Below are 17,842 nucleotides of genomic sequence, written 5' to 3'. Positions count from 1 at the left end.
AGGTATGAACTTCCGTGAATATTATATACCCGGACTAAACGTATACTTAAACGACAGTATCCCTCCAGTACTACATTTCCGAACAAATCGTGCCTGTAAATTACAAAGCAGTTGCTTTAGCACGTTATTCGTTGGAGGAAGTACGATGGTCGTACGCCTGCCGTTGTCCTCTTGTCTCACAACAATGATACTGTCGCAAAATTACTCTTAATTTTCCCTATTTGATGGCCAGTTAGTTTTAAGTTCAAACGGAGTACTTATTTACTGTCTGTGATATTCAAACTAGCTCAATATAAATATAAAGGTAAGCATAGAGTAAGAATCGTTTATTGAGTTATTCACGGTAACATTGGCCAAAGTTTATATATGTAAAAGACCAACGCAAACAATCGCTAAGATTAAGTGTAGTATCCATCAATTCCATTTTATTACTTAACTCGTAATTTGCAATTTGATTCAATTTCAATTTCATTCTTTTCGAAATATGTCGTGCAGTGTTGCGAAACACTAAAGTGGCGCAACATTGAACCACATTTCTTCAAGCTAAGTGCCCTCCACATGTGAATGGATTAACTCCATATGAAGATGTTTGTTAATGATTTTTTCATAGGATTACTCACAGCGGCAAATAGCCAAAATCGTGGCAACGGTTTTTTACACAGAATTCTATTAGGCGATTGTAAGTAATGATTAACGCGTGCAAATTAACGATACTTGTTCGAATTGTAATTGAGGTTTGAGACATGGAGGTCATATCATGAAATAAAAATAATCAATAAAACCAAACGGGTATAGAAAACCCCACACTGACTAATATCTTATATATTTATATTAATGGTTGTATTGTTTATAGTGCGTATAACCATATGTATGTATATAGAGTGCAACATATTATCATGGAGATATTAGAGGGAGCGATAGTATTTTGCAAAATTGTAAAAAAATGCCAATAGACCTTTGTTCAAAAACGCACCATTTTCGATATACAGGGTGGCAGAGTTTTACATTGTTTCTTACATAGACCTTGGGTTAAAGATTTTATATTTCGTATACTATTTGCTTTTAGACCCTCTACAACAAAATGTTAAAACCGCCGAGAGCCACCTGCAGGATGTTATGTTTTTGGGTGATGTACTATTTTATGCTTTGTTCCTTTTTTTCGGAACACCCCGTATGAATTCTGATACCAAATTGTAATTCCCTCTCCAATTCTTTAGCTTTTTGGCATATCGCAGTTTTCTTAAAATTGCAAAAATATCCATCGGAGCAAGTTAAATCTATTTTACATATTTTGGTTTGTCATCTAGGGTGCCATAGCTGAGTTTCAGATATTTTAATAATTTTGTTTAAATTTTTAACATTTTGTATTTTCAAAAATTTAACTCACGGCACAAGTGAGAAAACCGTGAAATATGAGAAAAAATATGAAACCCTATCACCCCGTATACTGAAATAGTGCGTGAAAATAGTGCGTTTTTGACCACAGTTCTATCAGTATTTTTTTATTATTTTGCAGAGACTATTGCCCTCTAGATATCTCTATGATGATATGTTACAACCTGTATGATCACTTAATACTGAGTTCAAGCCGTTGCGTAAAGTTTGGCCTGTTAATTAATTAGGTAAATTCACTTTTTCACAAGTGTATCACCGCAAAAAGGCATTTCTTGTGCTCCACTGTATTCTCGTTAATTAAAAAATTGGAGTACTCCGACCCGATTCTTCGCTTCTAACTCGACTAATAATTCGAAATACAGGATTATACAACAATTTGGTTTCATTTGCACTGGTATCTGAAATATTCTCAAGTAAAGCCGCCACTCAAAAGCTCCGTGATTTTTTATAACCCATATCAATCATTGTATTATATAAAGCACGTGATTTTAAAACCGTACGATTTAATCTGAGATTTTAATATCGCTGTTCATTATTCGTTCGTGATTAAATTACGAACTAGTTAACATCAATAAAGATGTTAATTAATTTTTTCCACTTTATTTCGCTGGGAGGGGGCCCGGAAGTTTATGATCCTTTGCAGCATTTCATGGTGCAAGGTGTCATGACAACGAAGTGTGAGTCACGTGCAAGGCCACATTAAGGCACGGGCCTGTTCATATTAAAAGTGAAATATTTGCTTTTCAGTGAAGCCTTTTATGTCAATTCTATTAGGAAAGTTATTAATTTTTTTAAAGAAAAGAACAGTTATATTTTAAGTTTTAAGTAAGTTATGTAGTATCAGGAAGGAGGAACTAATCACATTTAAATGAATGCTTGTAAGTGGCATAATTTTTGTAAAATAATTAATTTGTTCAGCATGGTTTCCTTGATATTTCTTAACACGTACTTTTTATAAAGCAAGTTCTGAACGATCGTAAATATTCCATGAGAGTTTTAACTAATTAGAATCAATTTCTATTGTGTTATTAACTTATTAGAACATGGGTGATAAGTAAAAAAGGTCTTTAAAAATTATCTAAAATTTTCTGTTTATTGATATTCTCATTCGGTCTAATGAAACATTTTCTTTTATTGCTGTGAAATCTAGCAGGTATTTGCCTGATGAAGTCGATTCTGTCAAGGTCCATTGCTTGTCAGTTTGGATTTTTTATTTAAGCACGACCAAAGAAACCACCCTGAGGCCATAAATCTCGATACTCTCCCACTAATTGGCATACTTGAGACATTCTAAAGCGTTGAAAATTATCACACAATGCAGCCTCAATATTGTTGCTGCTATTCCTCCTCAAATAGAACCTCGTCGAAAATTGAGCCATTGGATCGTTCGCATCTCTGGATAAATAGAAGATTCAATAACCCCTATTCCATATTTTATGTTTAAAAACAAATATTATTCTTCTTTTCACGAGCTTGTTGGCTATCTTGGGTATTGCCGACGATAGAACCACAAGTGTGCAGTTTCCGGGAGCGTACTCTGATATAGCCTAATCACGACTGCACACTTCACGACGTGAACAAAGACACTCTCGATCCGAAATATATTTTCTTTGAACTTGAATGATCCATAACAATGAAATACCCTAATGGACAAAGATTTATAGTCAGACTTATTATGATTTCAACGACCACCCCCTTCAACGTTTTGACGAAACCTAAAACTTTATAGGCCTTGACTGCAACGTACAGAATGAGTTGCCGTGGAAACGAAGTGTCACCTAAGAGCAAGGCCTATTAAATTACAGGCTTATGATGTCTTTGATTCAGTAAACGCGCCTTGATTTGAAATGCTATTAAAGTGCAAAAAAAATTCTTATCAGAAGGATGCTCTGAAAATTAATTGAAAATTGATCTCGTCAGAAGTGATCTACATGTCAGCAAACTTGTTGACACACAAATTATTGATAAAACTGCTGCCTGAATAGATAGATCAATAGTGCTTATAAAATCTTTGCAAAATAATCCTCTTTAACCATTTCCAGTTTGAGATTTTACCGGTTTGAATCGGTAAGAAAATTTTAGGTTCTGAAAAAAAAATTTCAAATTGCGTGAATAAATCAGATAAAAAAAACTAATAATTACATTCTTATCGTGTGAACTACGGCACACGTTTCCATCCAAGTTTGACGAGGTCAGCTGTATCTCCTCTGGCACGGTGTGGATCTGGATAGTCCACGTGCCGTGCGCGTGTCAGTCACATGACCCGCCTTAACCGATCGATGTCCCGTTCTCTGTCTGCTCAGCTTTTGAGCTTTAAGCTGAACACAGACAGAACAGTCATACGCGGTCTGATCAGTTGTTTCGTCCAAGAGAAGTCCACCTCACTCTGTGAGATGTGTATGTATTTCACCCCTTTTAATATACAAGTTTTTGTAGAGATTTTAAGGGTGTAGCTCGTTGTTTATGGAATGTCCATAGTTTTGTCTGTTAGGAATTGAAAATTTTCTTGCATTGAAATTTTTCCAAATTCTTCTTAATGATAAGAAACGTTAAAAAAATGTTGTTTTAAAATTCCAAAAACGCAAATTTTTATTCATAACAACACAATTTTTAATGTAACAGATTTTCTGTCCCTGGAAATTTTCCATGCCATCCACAAACGTCATTGGTACTTTATATCTGAGGGATGAAATATCGATCGGGACGAAGGGTCGTCGCCTTAACCTGCATTTAGGGGTCACAATTGAGGAAGTCCTTAACTTGACCTAATTGAGCCCTAAACGCCTTGTTCTAACATTTTATTTTTCTGTGCGCATTCCAATAAATCCGTATTATTACACTCGACTTTTAATCTCGAACAACCATTGATAACTGTGTCATTATATAATGCTCACTTTAGACATTTGCAGTTTACTTTAGAATTTATTATGTATCTAGAATCGATAAACAATACCCAGCCCAGATATTTCCCATTTCCATAAATCGAGTAAAAAAGGGTAATATTTACAAAGGCCGGCGGTGCATTCAAGCCAAATGTTGCATGAAAAGCACCCTGGAGGGCTCTAATTTTAGACGAATCCAGTTACTCAATATAGACTACACGTAACTTCTGAATGGATAATAATTAACCTTCGATTATTTACTAGGCTTAAACTCAGAAGTAACGATCCATCATATGGTAGTGAATTTAACGTTATATCGCCATGATTATTGTGTATAAAGTTGGTCTCTTTGTCCGAAGGAATGTAAAAGGGAAAACCTAAAAGTCTGCATCATCAATCTAGTTTTCTGTGGGTGCTGAATTCCAAAGTCTGATTCAAATTATATGAAAATTTCGACGGTATCTAGGAAACGTTTTTAGGGATTCATTGAATAATGTTATGCAGCCATTAACCCTGAAAGCATTTTGAAAGGTTGAATGTCTCCTGCATTAACGATTACGCTTAATTCTTATTTGAAAAACACGCGAACCACGCTTTGGCTTGGTGATTTTAGGATTAAATTTCCACTAAAAATCTGGTTTTTAGCGCAGCTGAATCGAACTATCATCACATTCCACGGGGAATAGTGCGTACTCAATAAAAATAAATTGTTATTGTGCCTAATCTAGCCATTAAATGCAACAATGAACCAAGATTTATGGAACTATTGTATTTATGGCCAAAATATATCGAATAATATTGTGATCTCACGGGATATCTGCGTTTAATCTCCAAACCTAAAAACTTTTAATGCCTTTGCAGCGTTGCATCCGGCGCGTTGCTATGGTAACTAAGTGTCAGGTAGGTGCAAGGTCTACTAAAACTGAGGCTTGAACCTTACACACCTGTATTGGCTCACAGGGTACAAGTCAGGACTAAAAAATTCGGGGAGTGATTCCTTGTTGATAAAGAGCGCAAATATTCTGATTTGAGATGGAGGAGGTGAAAATATAAGTAGTAGCAATAAATTTTGGTGCTAATGTATTTGTTTATTTTATTTTAATACTTAATATGAAAAAAACCGTACTAGGAAAGTTTCTGAAGTACCTCCCTATAAACGTGGTTATTTACAAATTACTCGACCTTCATTATTGCGGTCCCATCAATAAGCATTTTATCTCACATTCTACGTAGTTCTACGCCTTTATGTGATGCCGGCTGTTTATAATTAGTTACAAAAGACCAATCTGGATATTAACGTGAGAAAAAAGGTCAAATTCTATCGAGCAGTTTGTAATATAATTTTTTTGTGAGGGGTATGGAAAAATATAGAAAACAATGGGACCCTATAAATCGATATTTCCATAAATCGCTTGATTGTTTAACCTTGAAATTTTACAATAACTTCGTGTTCTAAACAACGATAAGCTTTTTAGTTTTTCCAATAATGATTTTGGTTCCCAATTTTAGATAATTTAGTACCATGTTTATGGAAAATAAGAAGCTCGTGCCACCAGACGGAGGATGGGGGTGGATTGTGGTTATTGGGGTTAGCGCTGTTAATGTAAGTCATAAATAAACTGCAATACGGGTTTTTGTTCCATAAACATTTTCAGCTCTGTACAAGATCAATAGAACAATCATTTGGACTTCTTTTCGGCGACTTACTCAGCAACTTAGGCGTAGAAACCACGGGGGCGGCAGTCATCATGAGCACCCTCGACGCACTGATCAACTTCTCCGGATTGTTTGTGGGCCCATTGATCCGAACCTTTTCCTACCGTAAAGTTTCACTGGCCGGTTCCATCCTGGTTGCCAGTGGACTGATAATGACCAGCTGGGCATCTAGCATGGCCCATATAATCGTAACTTACAGTATTATCAATGGTAGCTATAACTTGATTTTCCAGTTACTGGATACAAATGTGTATTTTTGTACAGGTTTGGGAGTGGGTTTAACTGCTTCAGCAACATTCGTGGCACTAAACAACTACTTTCTGAAGCGCCGAGGACAAGCTATAGGTTACTCATTAGCTGGAACTGCATTTGGAATGATGTTAATGCCCCAAGCCGTCACACTTCTATTAGATGAATTTGGATTTCGAGGTAAAATTATTTTCGAGGAGAATTTTCTGGTCTTTTCCCAATTGCGGTTTTAGGTGCCATATTTTTATTGGGGGGCTTCGCCCTAAACTCATTAGTCGGTTCGATTTTACTGCAACCAGCCAAATGGCATTTCGTCCCCGATGAAAAATGCATTGAAGATGGCGAATACAAGCAGGTAAAGCTTGACTTTAGGGTAATTATGAAATGAAATTAAACGTTCTTGTTCTTTGCCGCAGAGAATACATTTCTTCTTTGCGTCTAGCGAGGTAAAGATTTCAATGAAAGCATGTCAATTATTATCTTACCGAGTATGCATTGTCGTGCAAAGTAAAAAATCAAGTATAGAAGCAAAACTGAAAAAATCTCGATTTCATCGGTAGTTTTGAAGTCCAGAAATTAGTTTAGTGGACGAATTTACAGTTCCTGCATGTTATTCACCTGCGTAAATTGTATACTCATTCCTATGTTTAAGCTTCGATTAAGTTCAAACCCCATGACTTTGTCGATATACGAAATCAATTTACAGGAGTAAGTTCAAATTAATTCCAACACACATGGTATAGTATATCATGAAAATATTTCAGAGGGAGATAGTACTCCGCAAGACCATTTTAAAAAAATGCTGATAAATCCATGGATAAAAACGCACCATTCTCGATAGACAGGGTCGCAAAATTTCATATTTTTTCTCATATTTTGCGTTATCCTCATGTATACCTTGAATTAAATTTCATCCGCCTATTTGCTTTAAGATTATCTACAACAAAATGTTAAAATCGTCGGTAGTCATATATAGGGCGTTGTCTTTCGAACCATGTATTATTTTATGTTTTGCACATTTTTTTGAAACACCATGTATGAATTCTGATATCAAATTTAAGTACTTTCAATTCTTTAGCTTTTCGGTCTTTTACAGTATTTTCGTATTTTTCACTGTTTTTGTAGAATTTGCAAAAAGGATCATCCGTCTCAGTTACGAAAAATGATAGTTTTTAACCATGAGCTTATTAGAATTTATTTTATTACTTTGCAGAATCCTATCGCTTCCTGAAATATCTCCATAATGATATGTTACACTCTGTGTTGATTTAAAACCTTCCTAATTGCTATTTTATCATGTAGTTGTTCATCTGTAAAATATCGTTACTCGGGATTTGCAGCGATGTTTCAGCTTTTGAATACCTCTTAAAACGGCAATATGATAGCCATGATTGCTTACCTCTTACCCCAAGTAGTTAGGAATTAGATATATCCATAAACTACCTAATATACACTTCTGCATGTCCACAACTTCAGCGCGGGTCCTGCATAACGCAATATCTCTATAGGAAATGGAAACAATTAAAGAAGATGGAGAGGAAGAGGAGGCAGAGCAGGAAGAAGTCAACAAACTCATCTCCAACCATTTAGTGGTGAAAACATTCGAGGAACTCAAAGCTGGAGGCCTGACCAGAAAATCCACTTTCCCTAGAAACTTCTCGACAATGAGCTTCGCTGGTAATAAGGCGGGGCGCCGCAGGACCTCTAAAGAATCGATAATGGACAGCTATTCTCGACTGGATTTCACAGGGTCAAGTATTCAGTTAGCCATTGATGTAAGTAAAAATTTTTGCTGAAGGAAGGTCGATAATTTTTTAAATAGCCTCCAGATTCCCCCGAAATATCATCAGGAGACAACCATCCGAGCCGACTGCGGCGCAATTTGAGCTATCCAGGAGTGCAATTTTCATCGCAAAATAAGGTCATAAAAGAGTTGCAAAAGGAGCCTCTAAAAGTACAGGAAGAGCAGAAGAAAACCTCGTGGCAGAGACTGGTGAAATTCATGGATTTCGATCTGTTGCAAGACCCGACTTATCTCAACTTGGTTTTCGGATTGTCGGTGTTCTACGTGGCCGAGCAAAATTTTAAGATGGTGATGCCGTTCTTTTTCAAATCCATCGGCTATGACAAGACGGATGTGGCACTCTTTTTGTCAGTTCAAGCTTTCACAGACATTCTAGCCAGGCTGATTTTGCCACCGATATGCGACCGATTGGACGTATCCAAGAGAACTTTGTTCATGTCTGGAATTTTCTTTTTGGGACTCTGCCGATCAAGTAAGGGTTTGTGTTTCGCTTCTTATAGTTTTCTTTACAATTGAGCTTTTTCCTGCTGCTTGAGCCATTTAAAAGTATTGGCAAGAGGTTTTAATGATAATTTTGCACAATCCATAACTTCTCAGAATCTGGAAAGTTACGTGCCATACTTCATACTTATTTCCGCAATCTGTTTTATTTTAATATCAAATGATTTTTATCTAAAGCTCGCAAATCGTTTTAAATGGTCCGCAATAGTATGCAGGGTGGTCTTCCTTTGCCTCGATTGATTATAGAACAAGTGTAATAAGGAAAAAACTGAAAATTGTAAAGTCGATGGGAATACAGTGAACTGAAGTATGCTCGATATGGCGGCACTTTCGATTGTACTCATTTTTGGACTCGCCTATTGAGAGCTAAATTTAGGATATTCTGTATACTGCTATAAGAACTTAAAAAGGTTTAAAAGATAATTTTGCCTGTTTTTAATTTAGTGATTATTCGATTTTTGATGACCTGCAATTTTGACAAAATTTTTCTAAAATTTAATTTGAAAGACCCACTAAGCAGAAATTATGCCGAATATTTGTAAACATTATTATTGTTTTTATAGTCTTGCGGCCTTTTTACCAAATAAGACACTAATCCATGGCGATGGAGTAGGAGAAAGTGACGTCACCATGACAAATTAAGTTTTATAGGCGCCGATTACTCCAACGCATGACGCATTTGGCGATAAATGGAAAGTTTTAAGAGATATTAATATAAATGGCATTCTCCTTCTTGTCAAGAAATCGGCTCACTTTGCATAGAATGTTTGTTCTTTTAAATCGTTGGTAACCACGCGTTTATGGCTTATTGAAGTCGTTTTTACATATATTTTTTCAGATTTTTCCTAATTATAATCTATACGTATAATTAAATAATCTTATATGGAAGGGATGTTAACAACACTCGTAATTCTAAATTAAAAATATCTCCATATAACTTTTGGTGCTTTAAAGACCCGTTTCATCTTGATGTTTTTTAATTATCCATCACATCCCATCTGATATAAACATATCGTATTTGTCTTTTGGGTTTAGCGCTGAAGCTAACAATGAAGAAGTGTCAGTAATCCATCACAACCTAAGTAAATAAAATCTCTTCAGTGGTCAGTGCATTATTGTTTGACCCACGTTGCAAATTGTTGATGTGTTCTAATCCAATGTATGATTTTTATTGGCAGCTAATTCGGAGCCAGCATGACATAGGTAATGGTGACACTTCACGAGAAAAGTAAGCTTTAATATTTATTAAGGCCTATTTCTAGTATTGTTCTTTGATTTTATCTCGGCCAACATTTCGCTTGTTCATCACTAATTTAATGCGTCTATACCCAAATCCCAGGCGCTTACTGTCATTTTCTTGTGGGCCGCGGCCCCCTCTTGACGGTTTTATGCGCATATGGCCCGGAGAATGGCAGTAACAACTGGCTGGCACGGAACCTTTCTCCACAACTGAGACACGCGAGAGTCATTTGCAGCCACTGAACCGCAGTTTCTGATTTTTTCAGTTCTGGCCCACCAAACAGATTACGTTTGGATATTAGTTTGGCTGGTAATTGCTGGTTTTGTCAGGGGTGCCGCTCTGATTAACTTCGCCATAACCATCTCCGAATATGCCACCTTGGAGAAGCTACCTGCAGCCTTTGGTTTGCATAATGTCGGCAAGGGATTGTTTGTGGTTACAATGGGGCCAATATTAGGTAAGAATTTTTGAAAATGTGTCTAAAGAAACGCAAAATTAAGAGTAAGTGAGGCACAGAAATCTTGGCTTGATAGGTTTTGTAACAGTTTTGCTCGCTTCAAAGTGTCTGTTGTAACTTACCTACTCACAAATGGAAAAAGAGTATGATAACTTACATGTCAAAAACATGTAACAGACATACTGATTCAAGTTACAGTGAAAACAGCTTTGTAGCATGGGAGAAAATACGGTATGTTATGAGCGATGGTGTTCTCCCAGAAAAAAATGATTTGTTGAGGGGTAAAACTGCTAAGTCAGGGAGTGCAATGTGTTATATTATTTTAGGCGCATGCGTAGTTACTTTGTTTGAAGTATGTGCACCTTAACCATTAGATGTTTTGTTTATTTCTACATCTATTACTCCCATTTACTGTTATTGTGACAACAATACATTTATTATGGATGTTAAAATTTAATGAGGTCAAGTTTAGGTGAAGCAAGTTTTTTCAAACCTATTTCTAATAACAGGGGCTCAAAGTCAAATTATTAATGCGTTGTTAAACTTAACACCAACCCAGTTTACATAGAAACCAAGAATTCGCTCAATGCCTAGACTCTAATTCTACGTTTATACAGAAATTAGTTTGCAATTAAACTAGCCAAGACATAAGCAATTTGCCCTAGACGTCTGTTTTCGACCTTTTCGATAACCTTACTCAGTATCCCTCGATTAACTCTTTCTCAATTTGGTTTTAGGCAAAATTCGAGACGCTACTGCCAGCTACCCCATCTGTCTTCATTCTCAGACCTGCTTGATCATGACCTGCGTTTTAGCCTGGAGTATCGAGTACTGCATTCTGTATTGTCGCAATAGAACAGCCGAATCGGAAAAGTCAGATACTGACACCACCAACACATGACAAACAGACCTCGACTAGAACACGTCAATCGATACAGCGTCGATTCGTTCGATATGAATCGATGCTTTATCGGTCGGTTTATTTTAGTCGTTTAGGCCGGTTTGATGTTTTGGGGGGTTTCCAAAAAGAAAGCGGAACTTCTATGGCGAAGATGGGGTCGCAGTTAGGGTGTAGATCTGCAGGTGTGTGCAAAACAGTTTCAGCTCTGAAAAATGATCATTCCGGTCCGTGGGACTGTGCCAAAGTACTTATAACTGCCAGTTTTTGCATGCATCTGTACGAGATTAATAGGTGGTGTAGACCTTTTTATTTTCAAAAATTTCGAAAAAATTTGCACATCTGTGGAAAATATTTTTCCCCCACAAACTTGAAAGTGAACAAAATATAAAACAATAAATACATTAATAGGTTCAGCAGATATTAACCAAAAGACTGAATCTTGAGAAACATCAGCATTTCTCTATAATTGATATCTAACTACTAAGCAAGACTCGCGGCATATTTGCATCTTTGAGACTCCATTTTGAACCACAAGTTCTTTAAAATTTGAGCTATTACTGATTTTTGGAGCCTCGTGCCTCTTTGTTAGTACTTATTTAAATGAATTTAAAATAATACTCTTTACAGGGTTGTAAACTAATATAAAAACATTTCTTTCGGTATCTAAATTGATATTTATAAACTTTCTTTTCAAGACTTTACTCTTACTGGATTTTGTACCAGAGCAATTTTCTCTAAGGTCATTTTTGTAATAAAAATAAAAAATCTGACCTTCATTGAAGCATTTATTAAGTATTAAATTATGCCGAGACTGATATTTGAGTTTCTATTGATCTTACTTAGTTATGTGTGTATATATATAGTTTTTAAGTTTGTGTGCGTTGTAAATACTTCTTGATACATAGAAAACCGCCCAAATTTCAGTCTCGCCTGAAATACATATATGTTAACTTATGAAGGTATTGTATTAAACTTTAATTGATGATCATAACAATTAGAGCAAATTATGAATATTGATTTTTTATTAAACGAAGAGTTTTATTTGTTCCCTAGAACCCAAAAATAGAACCAATTTTCTTCAATGTACGATATTACTGGTACTTCCTTTTTCCGTTATTGGAAGCTCTGATACGTTTTGATAAACAAATGTGTTGTAATTTGTGCTGCTTTGCTCATAAATTAATGAGTCAAGAGTACACGCATTTAATCGGGTTGGACTGATCTAATCGGCTAGGAGCTAGAGTGGTTTTGCTATAGACTTATTGCACCTAGCAAAAAATCTTCTCTTTATGAGGATGCAGAAGAACGGTGGGATCAACGAAGTATCATCAAATGCTTCTTCTGCGAGCTCACCTAAAGTGCTTTTTTGTTATATTAAGAGACACATGTCAGAAAATTATTTTATTCTAATTACAAAGTACAAAAATTACATTTTCTATTAATTTAGACGCAATCCTTAAAAGTACATTAAAATTAAAAATATTTTGCTATTTTATATCAGTCGCTTAATTAAAAATTGCTGTTTGTCTGACAAACGACCACAACTCAATATAAGTAATATGTAACTAACGACATTAAGAACTACTTGTTTCTGGGACGGGGGTGTTTTTTATGGTTTCAATAACATTTATCAGCTTGGCGATTTTTGTCTCAGTTTCCTGGATGCTCATCTTCAACTGCTCTCCTGCAGCTGCTTGCTCCTTGACTGAAATGGTTAGCTCAGAATGACAGTTTTGAAGCTGAGTTACTTCCGCCAGCAATTCTTTATGTTTTTCTTCGAGTTCTTGCTTCAAGTTAACTTTCTCTAAATCGATTAGTATGTTAGATTAGGTAATAAAAATTATGTTTAAGAACGCTTACCTGCAAGCTCAGTGGGGCTGACATAGGACATCCGCGAAGAACTATTATTGGAACTACTGCTGGCAGAGTTACGACCAGTATAAGCTTTTCCAAGGCACTTGGGGCACTCAGTCGGAATTCTGGAAAATGGGCGATTGTGGCAACTCATATGAAACCCATTGGAACATTGTGAGCATATGGATAAGACCCCTGGTTGCTTGCAAACTAGGCATTGGCTAGAATCTGGAGAGGAACTGCCTGAACTGACACCCTCTATTACCAATTCGCTTGGCAAATTCGGATATCGAGTGATGGGTTTAAACTCAGCTTTGTGTCCATAATTTCCGTTATGGTTAACAGCCTTAGAGGAGCTCATAATTGCTAATTCTTGCCTTTTTCGCCCGCGTGTATTAGGAGGCGATGGTGGACGTGCTAAAAAATGTCTTCTTTTTCTTTTCTGAAACGGTCAAAAGTTCAAATTAGTTCTTTCGTTCAAATGTCTGGTTTAAATATATAATTGAGAATTTAAAACTTACCACTGGAGCTCCCATATCCCTTAAATAAAGAAACTGAGGGTTGGCGGTACTCCTGCGTTTTCTTTCCGCCCTCTTTCTATTAATCAGCTCGCCATAAACCTCGTAAGTGACCAGACCGAAGTTGGCAAGAAAAGCTCCTTGTACGAGATCATGAGGTTTGGTGGGAAGAAATTCCTCTGGTGGAGATTGGGGGGGAAGAAACTTACACTCCAAATCATCTTGAGGAGAATTGCTGCGGGACGAATGGTGAGAACTGAAATATTTAAAATGATAAATATTTTTATTTGTGGCTGTACGTGAATGTTGAAAACTTAGATCTACTGGCTGTTGTTGAGAAAGATCAACAAAAGCATACTATATCGTTTGGGAAAATCGAGGGTTAAAATTGCATCTTATGCTCGTATGATTTGAGAGTTACCATCCTTAAATGCCTCTGTTGAAGGAGAGTCTTTTAAAGAAGGGAACCTTCAGTAAAGATTGGTGAAGACACTTTTATTTCCACTTTAAGACTAAAGAGAGTTTTTCAAAGTTTCAAACGGAACATTTAGGCAGATTAGTAGAAATATGCCCTAAAATATTATTCTAATTTTTTCTTAATCTTTTACAATGATAAGGAAAAAGTAAGTCAGTATACTTGATCACTCTGATAACCGAGTTTGCTATGCCATATGAGATTAGATCTCAGGCTCCTTATTGAGAATGAAACCGAGATAGCCATTTTGTACGTTTTAATGTCTCAATGTACAGGGTCAGAAAATGTATATTAGAACTCTGGCATTCACTGGAGAGCTTTATTTGAGCTTAAAGGCTAACTAAGGAAAAACTTTTAGTATTTAAGGTCCAGGGTGTTAAAGTTTAATTCCATTATATTTTTATATATTTTTTCTAGTATTTTCCACACAGTTAATCTAGTTTTGGAAATATGTAATAGAACGAAATTTTTACCATTATTCGTGTTGGTTGTTAACACAGCCTGACATGTCAAAATTATTTTTAAATATACAAAATGTTTTTTTCACTGGGCAAAACCCTTTTTACTACCCACCACTTTTCTTGTGTTGTGCTAAAGAGAACTTAATTTTAAAAAATTTAATTCCTTGTTCGGTTAAAATACTTTTGGATTTTTTGAGACATTATCGTATCATTCATTCATATATATAATATATCCAGTGATAATGCAAATGTTTTCATATGTAATATAACAAGTGCAAAAATAACCCCAATCTGTATCTTGTACCTTCTGTTATTTGCTGAGTGGTTATGATAATGCAAATGCATCTCACAGCCATAGAACTGAACCAAAAAGTTACAAAAGTAGAAACTTACAAATTTTGCTTCCTTGCTCTGTTGAGAGATGTTGATAAGTTAAATTTACGTTCATTCAAGGCATCATGGAGAACATTGCTTTTCAGGCATTGCTGGGAAGCAGTATATCCTTCTCGAAGCTTTTCAAGAAGATCTTTCTGAACATCAAAAAACAAAAATTATAATAAAATAAAAATGAGATCAGATTTTTTAATTATTAAGTTAAACTAAATTTATTTTATATTTATGATATGAGGTTTGAGCAGACTCGACAATGAGCAGAGTACAGATATATAATATTAATAGCACCTTTATATCATATGTGAAGTTTAATATTTATTGTCTAAATGTACTATGTAAATCATAAAGTTTCTTCAGAAAGTTACTCGAGTAAGTCTATGTCCATATGTGAATTGTAAATGTTTAATATATATTAATATATTAGAGCTGAGTAAGTTGGGGTCACTAAGAAGTACTTGACTTAGTGATCTTGAAACTTTCTGATAAAAATTTTTAAAATATTTTAAAAAAAGAAATATTCTCTTAATTTCCTTCTCTGGAGCCCCTCCCAGATAAAACGTTATGAAGCGCCTCTTAAATAGTTTTTCTAGTTTAATGAGAAGTAGGTTAAGTTTTTCTTAAGTTTACCTGACGATGTCCAATTAGCGTGATTTTCTGCTCCACCAATTTAACTTCTTCAAGTATGTTTTCTTTATCCTGCAAAACAGAGAAAGGAAAAGTTCATTTTAAGTTTAGGGGGTACCTGAGGTGCTAAATTATTTATTAAAACGAAGGGACACTTACCTCCGGAAACCCCTCTGCTTTGCCAATTAAAGCCTATAAATAATGAAAACTAAATTAGTCCCGTGGAAATCTTGAAGAATTGGAGACAAAGCCAAATTTAAAATCCAAAGTTTTTGCTTTTTTAATAAAAATTTCACAAACATCCCCCAAAACGACGAACTCCACGCGGGCCAGATTGTCTGTCTCTGTTCTCGCTAAGGCTGTCGCCCGTGCCACGGACAAGGCCAACAAATCCACCCACGTGCAGCACAAATTACGAAACTGGAAAACTTACCTGATGATTACGAATAGCGTCTTGTAACTGAAGTTGATTAACTTCAATGTCATTCCTCAACTCTTTAGAAATCTCCAGGCAGTGCATTTTATCGTTTTTGAATTAAAGACACCTTTCGCGACCGATTTCTGTAAGCCCGGAATTTCCTATTTCCGCAACCAAGAAACTACACGGGAATTCTTGGCCGGGTACTTTGCCGAACAACGATGAGAGAGAGAGAGAGAGAGTGGAGCGAACCGGCGCACGCTGACGCTGATGCGAACTTGTTCACAAATAAAATTCGATAAATACGCAAGTTTTGATGCAGTTTGATAAGCGCGGAGCGTAGGTTTACTCAAATCACACAATTATAAATGAGTTTAACTCGAGAATTCCACTCATCTGTCAAACTTCGACAGCACAGTACTGGATTTATCTTTTTCTTACACTGAACTAATCACTAGCATCTGGTCACCCTAGCGATGCCGAGACAAACTGAAATAGATATTACAATCAGGATTCAAGAATTCAATTCATTAAATTAATTCTCTTAACTACAATTAGTGCAGCGAAAGTAACTTTATGACTTCCAAAAAATTATCGATAATTGTAAGTGCACTTATTAGCTCCGTCGCAACAAAGAAGTAAACCGATTCCGGACCGGCAGAAATCTGCGCAGAACACCAGTAGAAACTGCTTGCACATAACACTGACTCTTTTTGATGAACCGGAATCGGGTTTTTTCCTGTTGGAATAAAGCTATTGTATGGGGTGATCATTAAAAGAAAGCCGCAGTAAGCGGTGAAACGCGAACGTAGCGCGTTGATTAAGCAATTTACTACGTACCATCAAATGTCCGATTGACAACTAATAAGAGAAAAATTTATCTAAGAGAAGCCTCTAATATTTCAACACCTACTTAGCACTTTTTTCATTTTCACCCATTATTATTGTTGAAACTTTTACTAGAAATTAGGCAGTTAAAGCTTAAGAGAACTCACCTTCAGTTAAAAGCTCTGGTACTACTAACACCCAAAAAGAGACTGAATACCCATCACTATCCGGATTTTCTAGGCACTTGCCTAAATTTACAGTCAAAGTAGACAGGTAAGAAGGTCCTAAATTTACAATAGAATTAAATAGTTTTATTATGCATACAATCTTAAAGGAATATATACCTGATATTTATTGAGCTATCAGTCAGGAGACCCTTTTTATGGTTTTACAACGTTGTGCGGACAGCACTCGTAAATCAAAATACTTTTTCTTTTCTTTTGAGCGTCATCTTAACTTTAGCATAGTTTTGAATTCTGTTTCTTATTGTTATGATGCATCACGTGTTCAGTATTACAGTGGATGCAAACACGAAACATCATGATTCTGTAAAGAATACTTTGGAAATGCTATTCACATTTTTCTTTAAGACATTTGTAACAATTAAACTGAATTTCGCTTAACGTCGCCCATAATTACAAAATCAATTGTACAGGGTGTCCCACCAGGAACCGCCATTAGACGTTCTGGGAAAAATACGAAAGATTAATGGTAAGAGCCTTGGGTGGACTTAATTTAAAATATTTTTTATCACGTCGCGCTTCCAGTCGTACTGGAAGTCGACACTTCCTTGCTTATTTTAAATGAGACACCCTATATATTATTGCATTTTTGAGTTCATCGTTCAGTTTTAATACAAGCTTACTAATATATTGACTTTCTTAGAATTAATGGTTTTTAAGATATATGCAATTCAATGTTAAAAGTAATAGATGCAGATTTCTGCGAAATTGCAAATTGTTAACATACGTAAAAGTATTTTGTAACTCTCTTTCGCCACAATACTGCAGATGATCTTTATTTTAATGTGCTGCTAAGTTTTGTCTAATATTTTCTATAGGGTGTCTATAAAAATAGAGCCAACTTGGACATCGAAAAATACTCAAAACTTAAAAATTTTAAATGG

At 35.7% G+C, this 17,842-nt stretch overlaps 2 protein-coding genes across 6 annotated transcripts; one reads left to right on the top strand and one right to left on the bottom strand.

Moving 5' to 3' along the window:
• Positions 1 to 97: 97 nt before the first annotated feature.
• Positions 98 to 12,174, top strand: LOC136343900 (monocarboxylate transporter 2). Of its 4 annotated transcripts, none has more exons than XM_066290902.1 (10): positions 98 to 304; positions 5,787 to 5,880; positions 5,933 to 6,203; positions 6,258 to 6,422; positions 6,476 to 6,597; positions 6,659 to 6,688; positions 7,751 to 8,017; positions 8,065 to 8,518; positions 9,726 to 9,775; positions 10,053 to 10,186. In XM_066290902.1, the coding sequence occupies exons 2-9, from the start codon at positions 5,800 to 5,802 to the stop codon at positions 9,743 to 9,745; spliced, it is 1,410 nt and encodes a 469-aa protein (XP_066146999.1). In that variant the 5' UTR covers positions 98 to 304; positions 5,787 to 5,799; the 3' UTR covers positions 9,746 to 9,775; positions 10,053 to 10,186. The 4 variants fall into 4 exon arrangements, with proteins under 4 accessions (XP_066146999.1, XP_066146996.1, XP_066146998.1 ...); XM_066290899.1 differs by lacking the exon at positions 9,726 to 9,775 and adding an exon at positions 10,982 to 12,174 and having other exon boundaries at positions 99 to 304; positions 10,053 to 10,244; XM_066290900.1 differs by lacking the exons at positions 98 to 304; positions 9,726 to 9,775 and adding exons at positions 3,635 to 3,792; positions 10,982 to 12,174 and having other exon boundaries at positions 10,053 to 10,244.
• Positions 12,175 to 12,533: 359 nt separating this feature from the next.
• On the bottom strand, positions 12,534 to 17,531 carry LOC136343931 (PHD finger protein 21A-like). 2 transcript variants are annotated; one of them, XM_066290942.1, is made up of 9 exons: positions 17,061 to 17,531; positions 16,884 to 17,000; positions 15,904 to 16,377; positions 15,630 to 15,662; positions 15,474 to 15,542; positions 14,847 to 14,983; positions 13,521 to 13,773; positions 13,006 to 13,441; positions 12,534 to 12,949 (listed from the first exon to the last, which is right to left on the bottom strand). In XM_066290942.1, the coding sequence occupies exons 3-9, from the start codon at positions 15,988 to 15,990 to the stop codon at positions 12,720 to 12,722; spliced, it is 1,245 nt and encodes a 414-aa protein (XP_066147039.1). In that variant the 5' UTR covers positions 15,991 to 16,377; positions 16,884 to 17,000; positions 17,061 to 17,531; the 3' UTR covers positions 12,534 to 12,719. The 2 variants fall into 2 exon arrangements, with proteins under 2 accessions (XP_066147039.1, XP_066147040.1); XM_066290943.1 differs by lacking the exons at positions 16,884 to 17,000; positions 17,061 to 17,531 and having other exon boundaries at positions 15,904 to 16,522.
• Positions 17,532 to 17,842: the final 311 nt, after the last annotated feature.

The sequence above is a fragment of the Euwallacea fornicatus genome, chromosome 16, assembly GCF_040115645.1.
Source record: "Euwallacea fornicatus isolate EFF26 chromosome 16, ASM4011564v1, whole genome shotgun sequence".
In the NCBI taxonomy this organism is placed as follows: Eukaryota; Metazoa; Arthropoda; class Insecta; order Coleoptera; family Curculionidae; genus Euwallacea; species Euwallacea fornicatus.
This window is presented reverse-complemented; position numbering and strand designations above follow the sequence as displayed.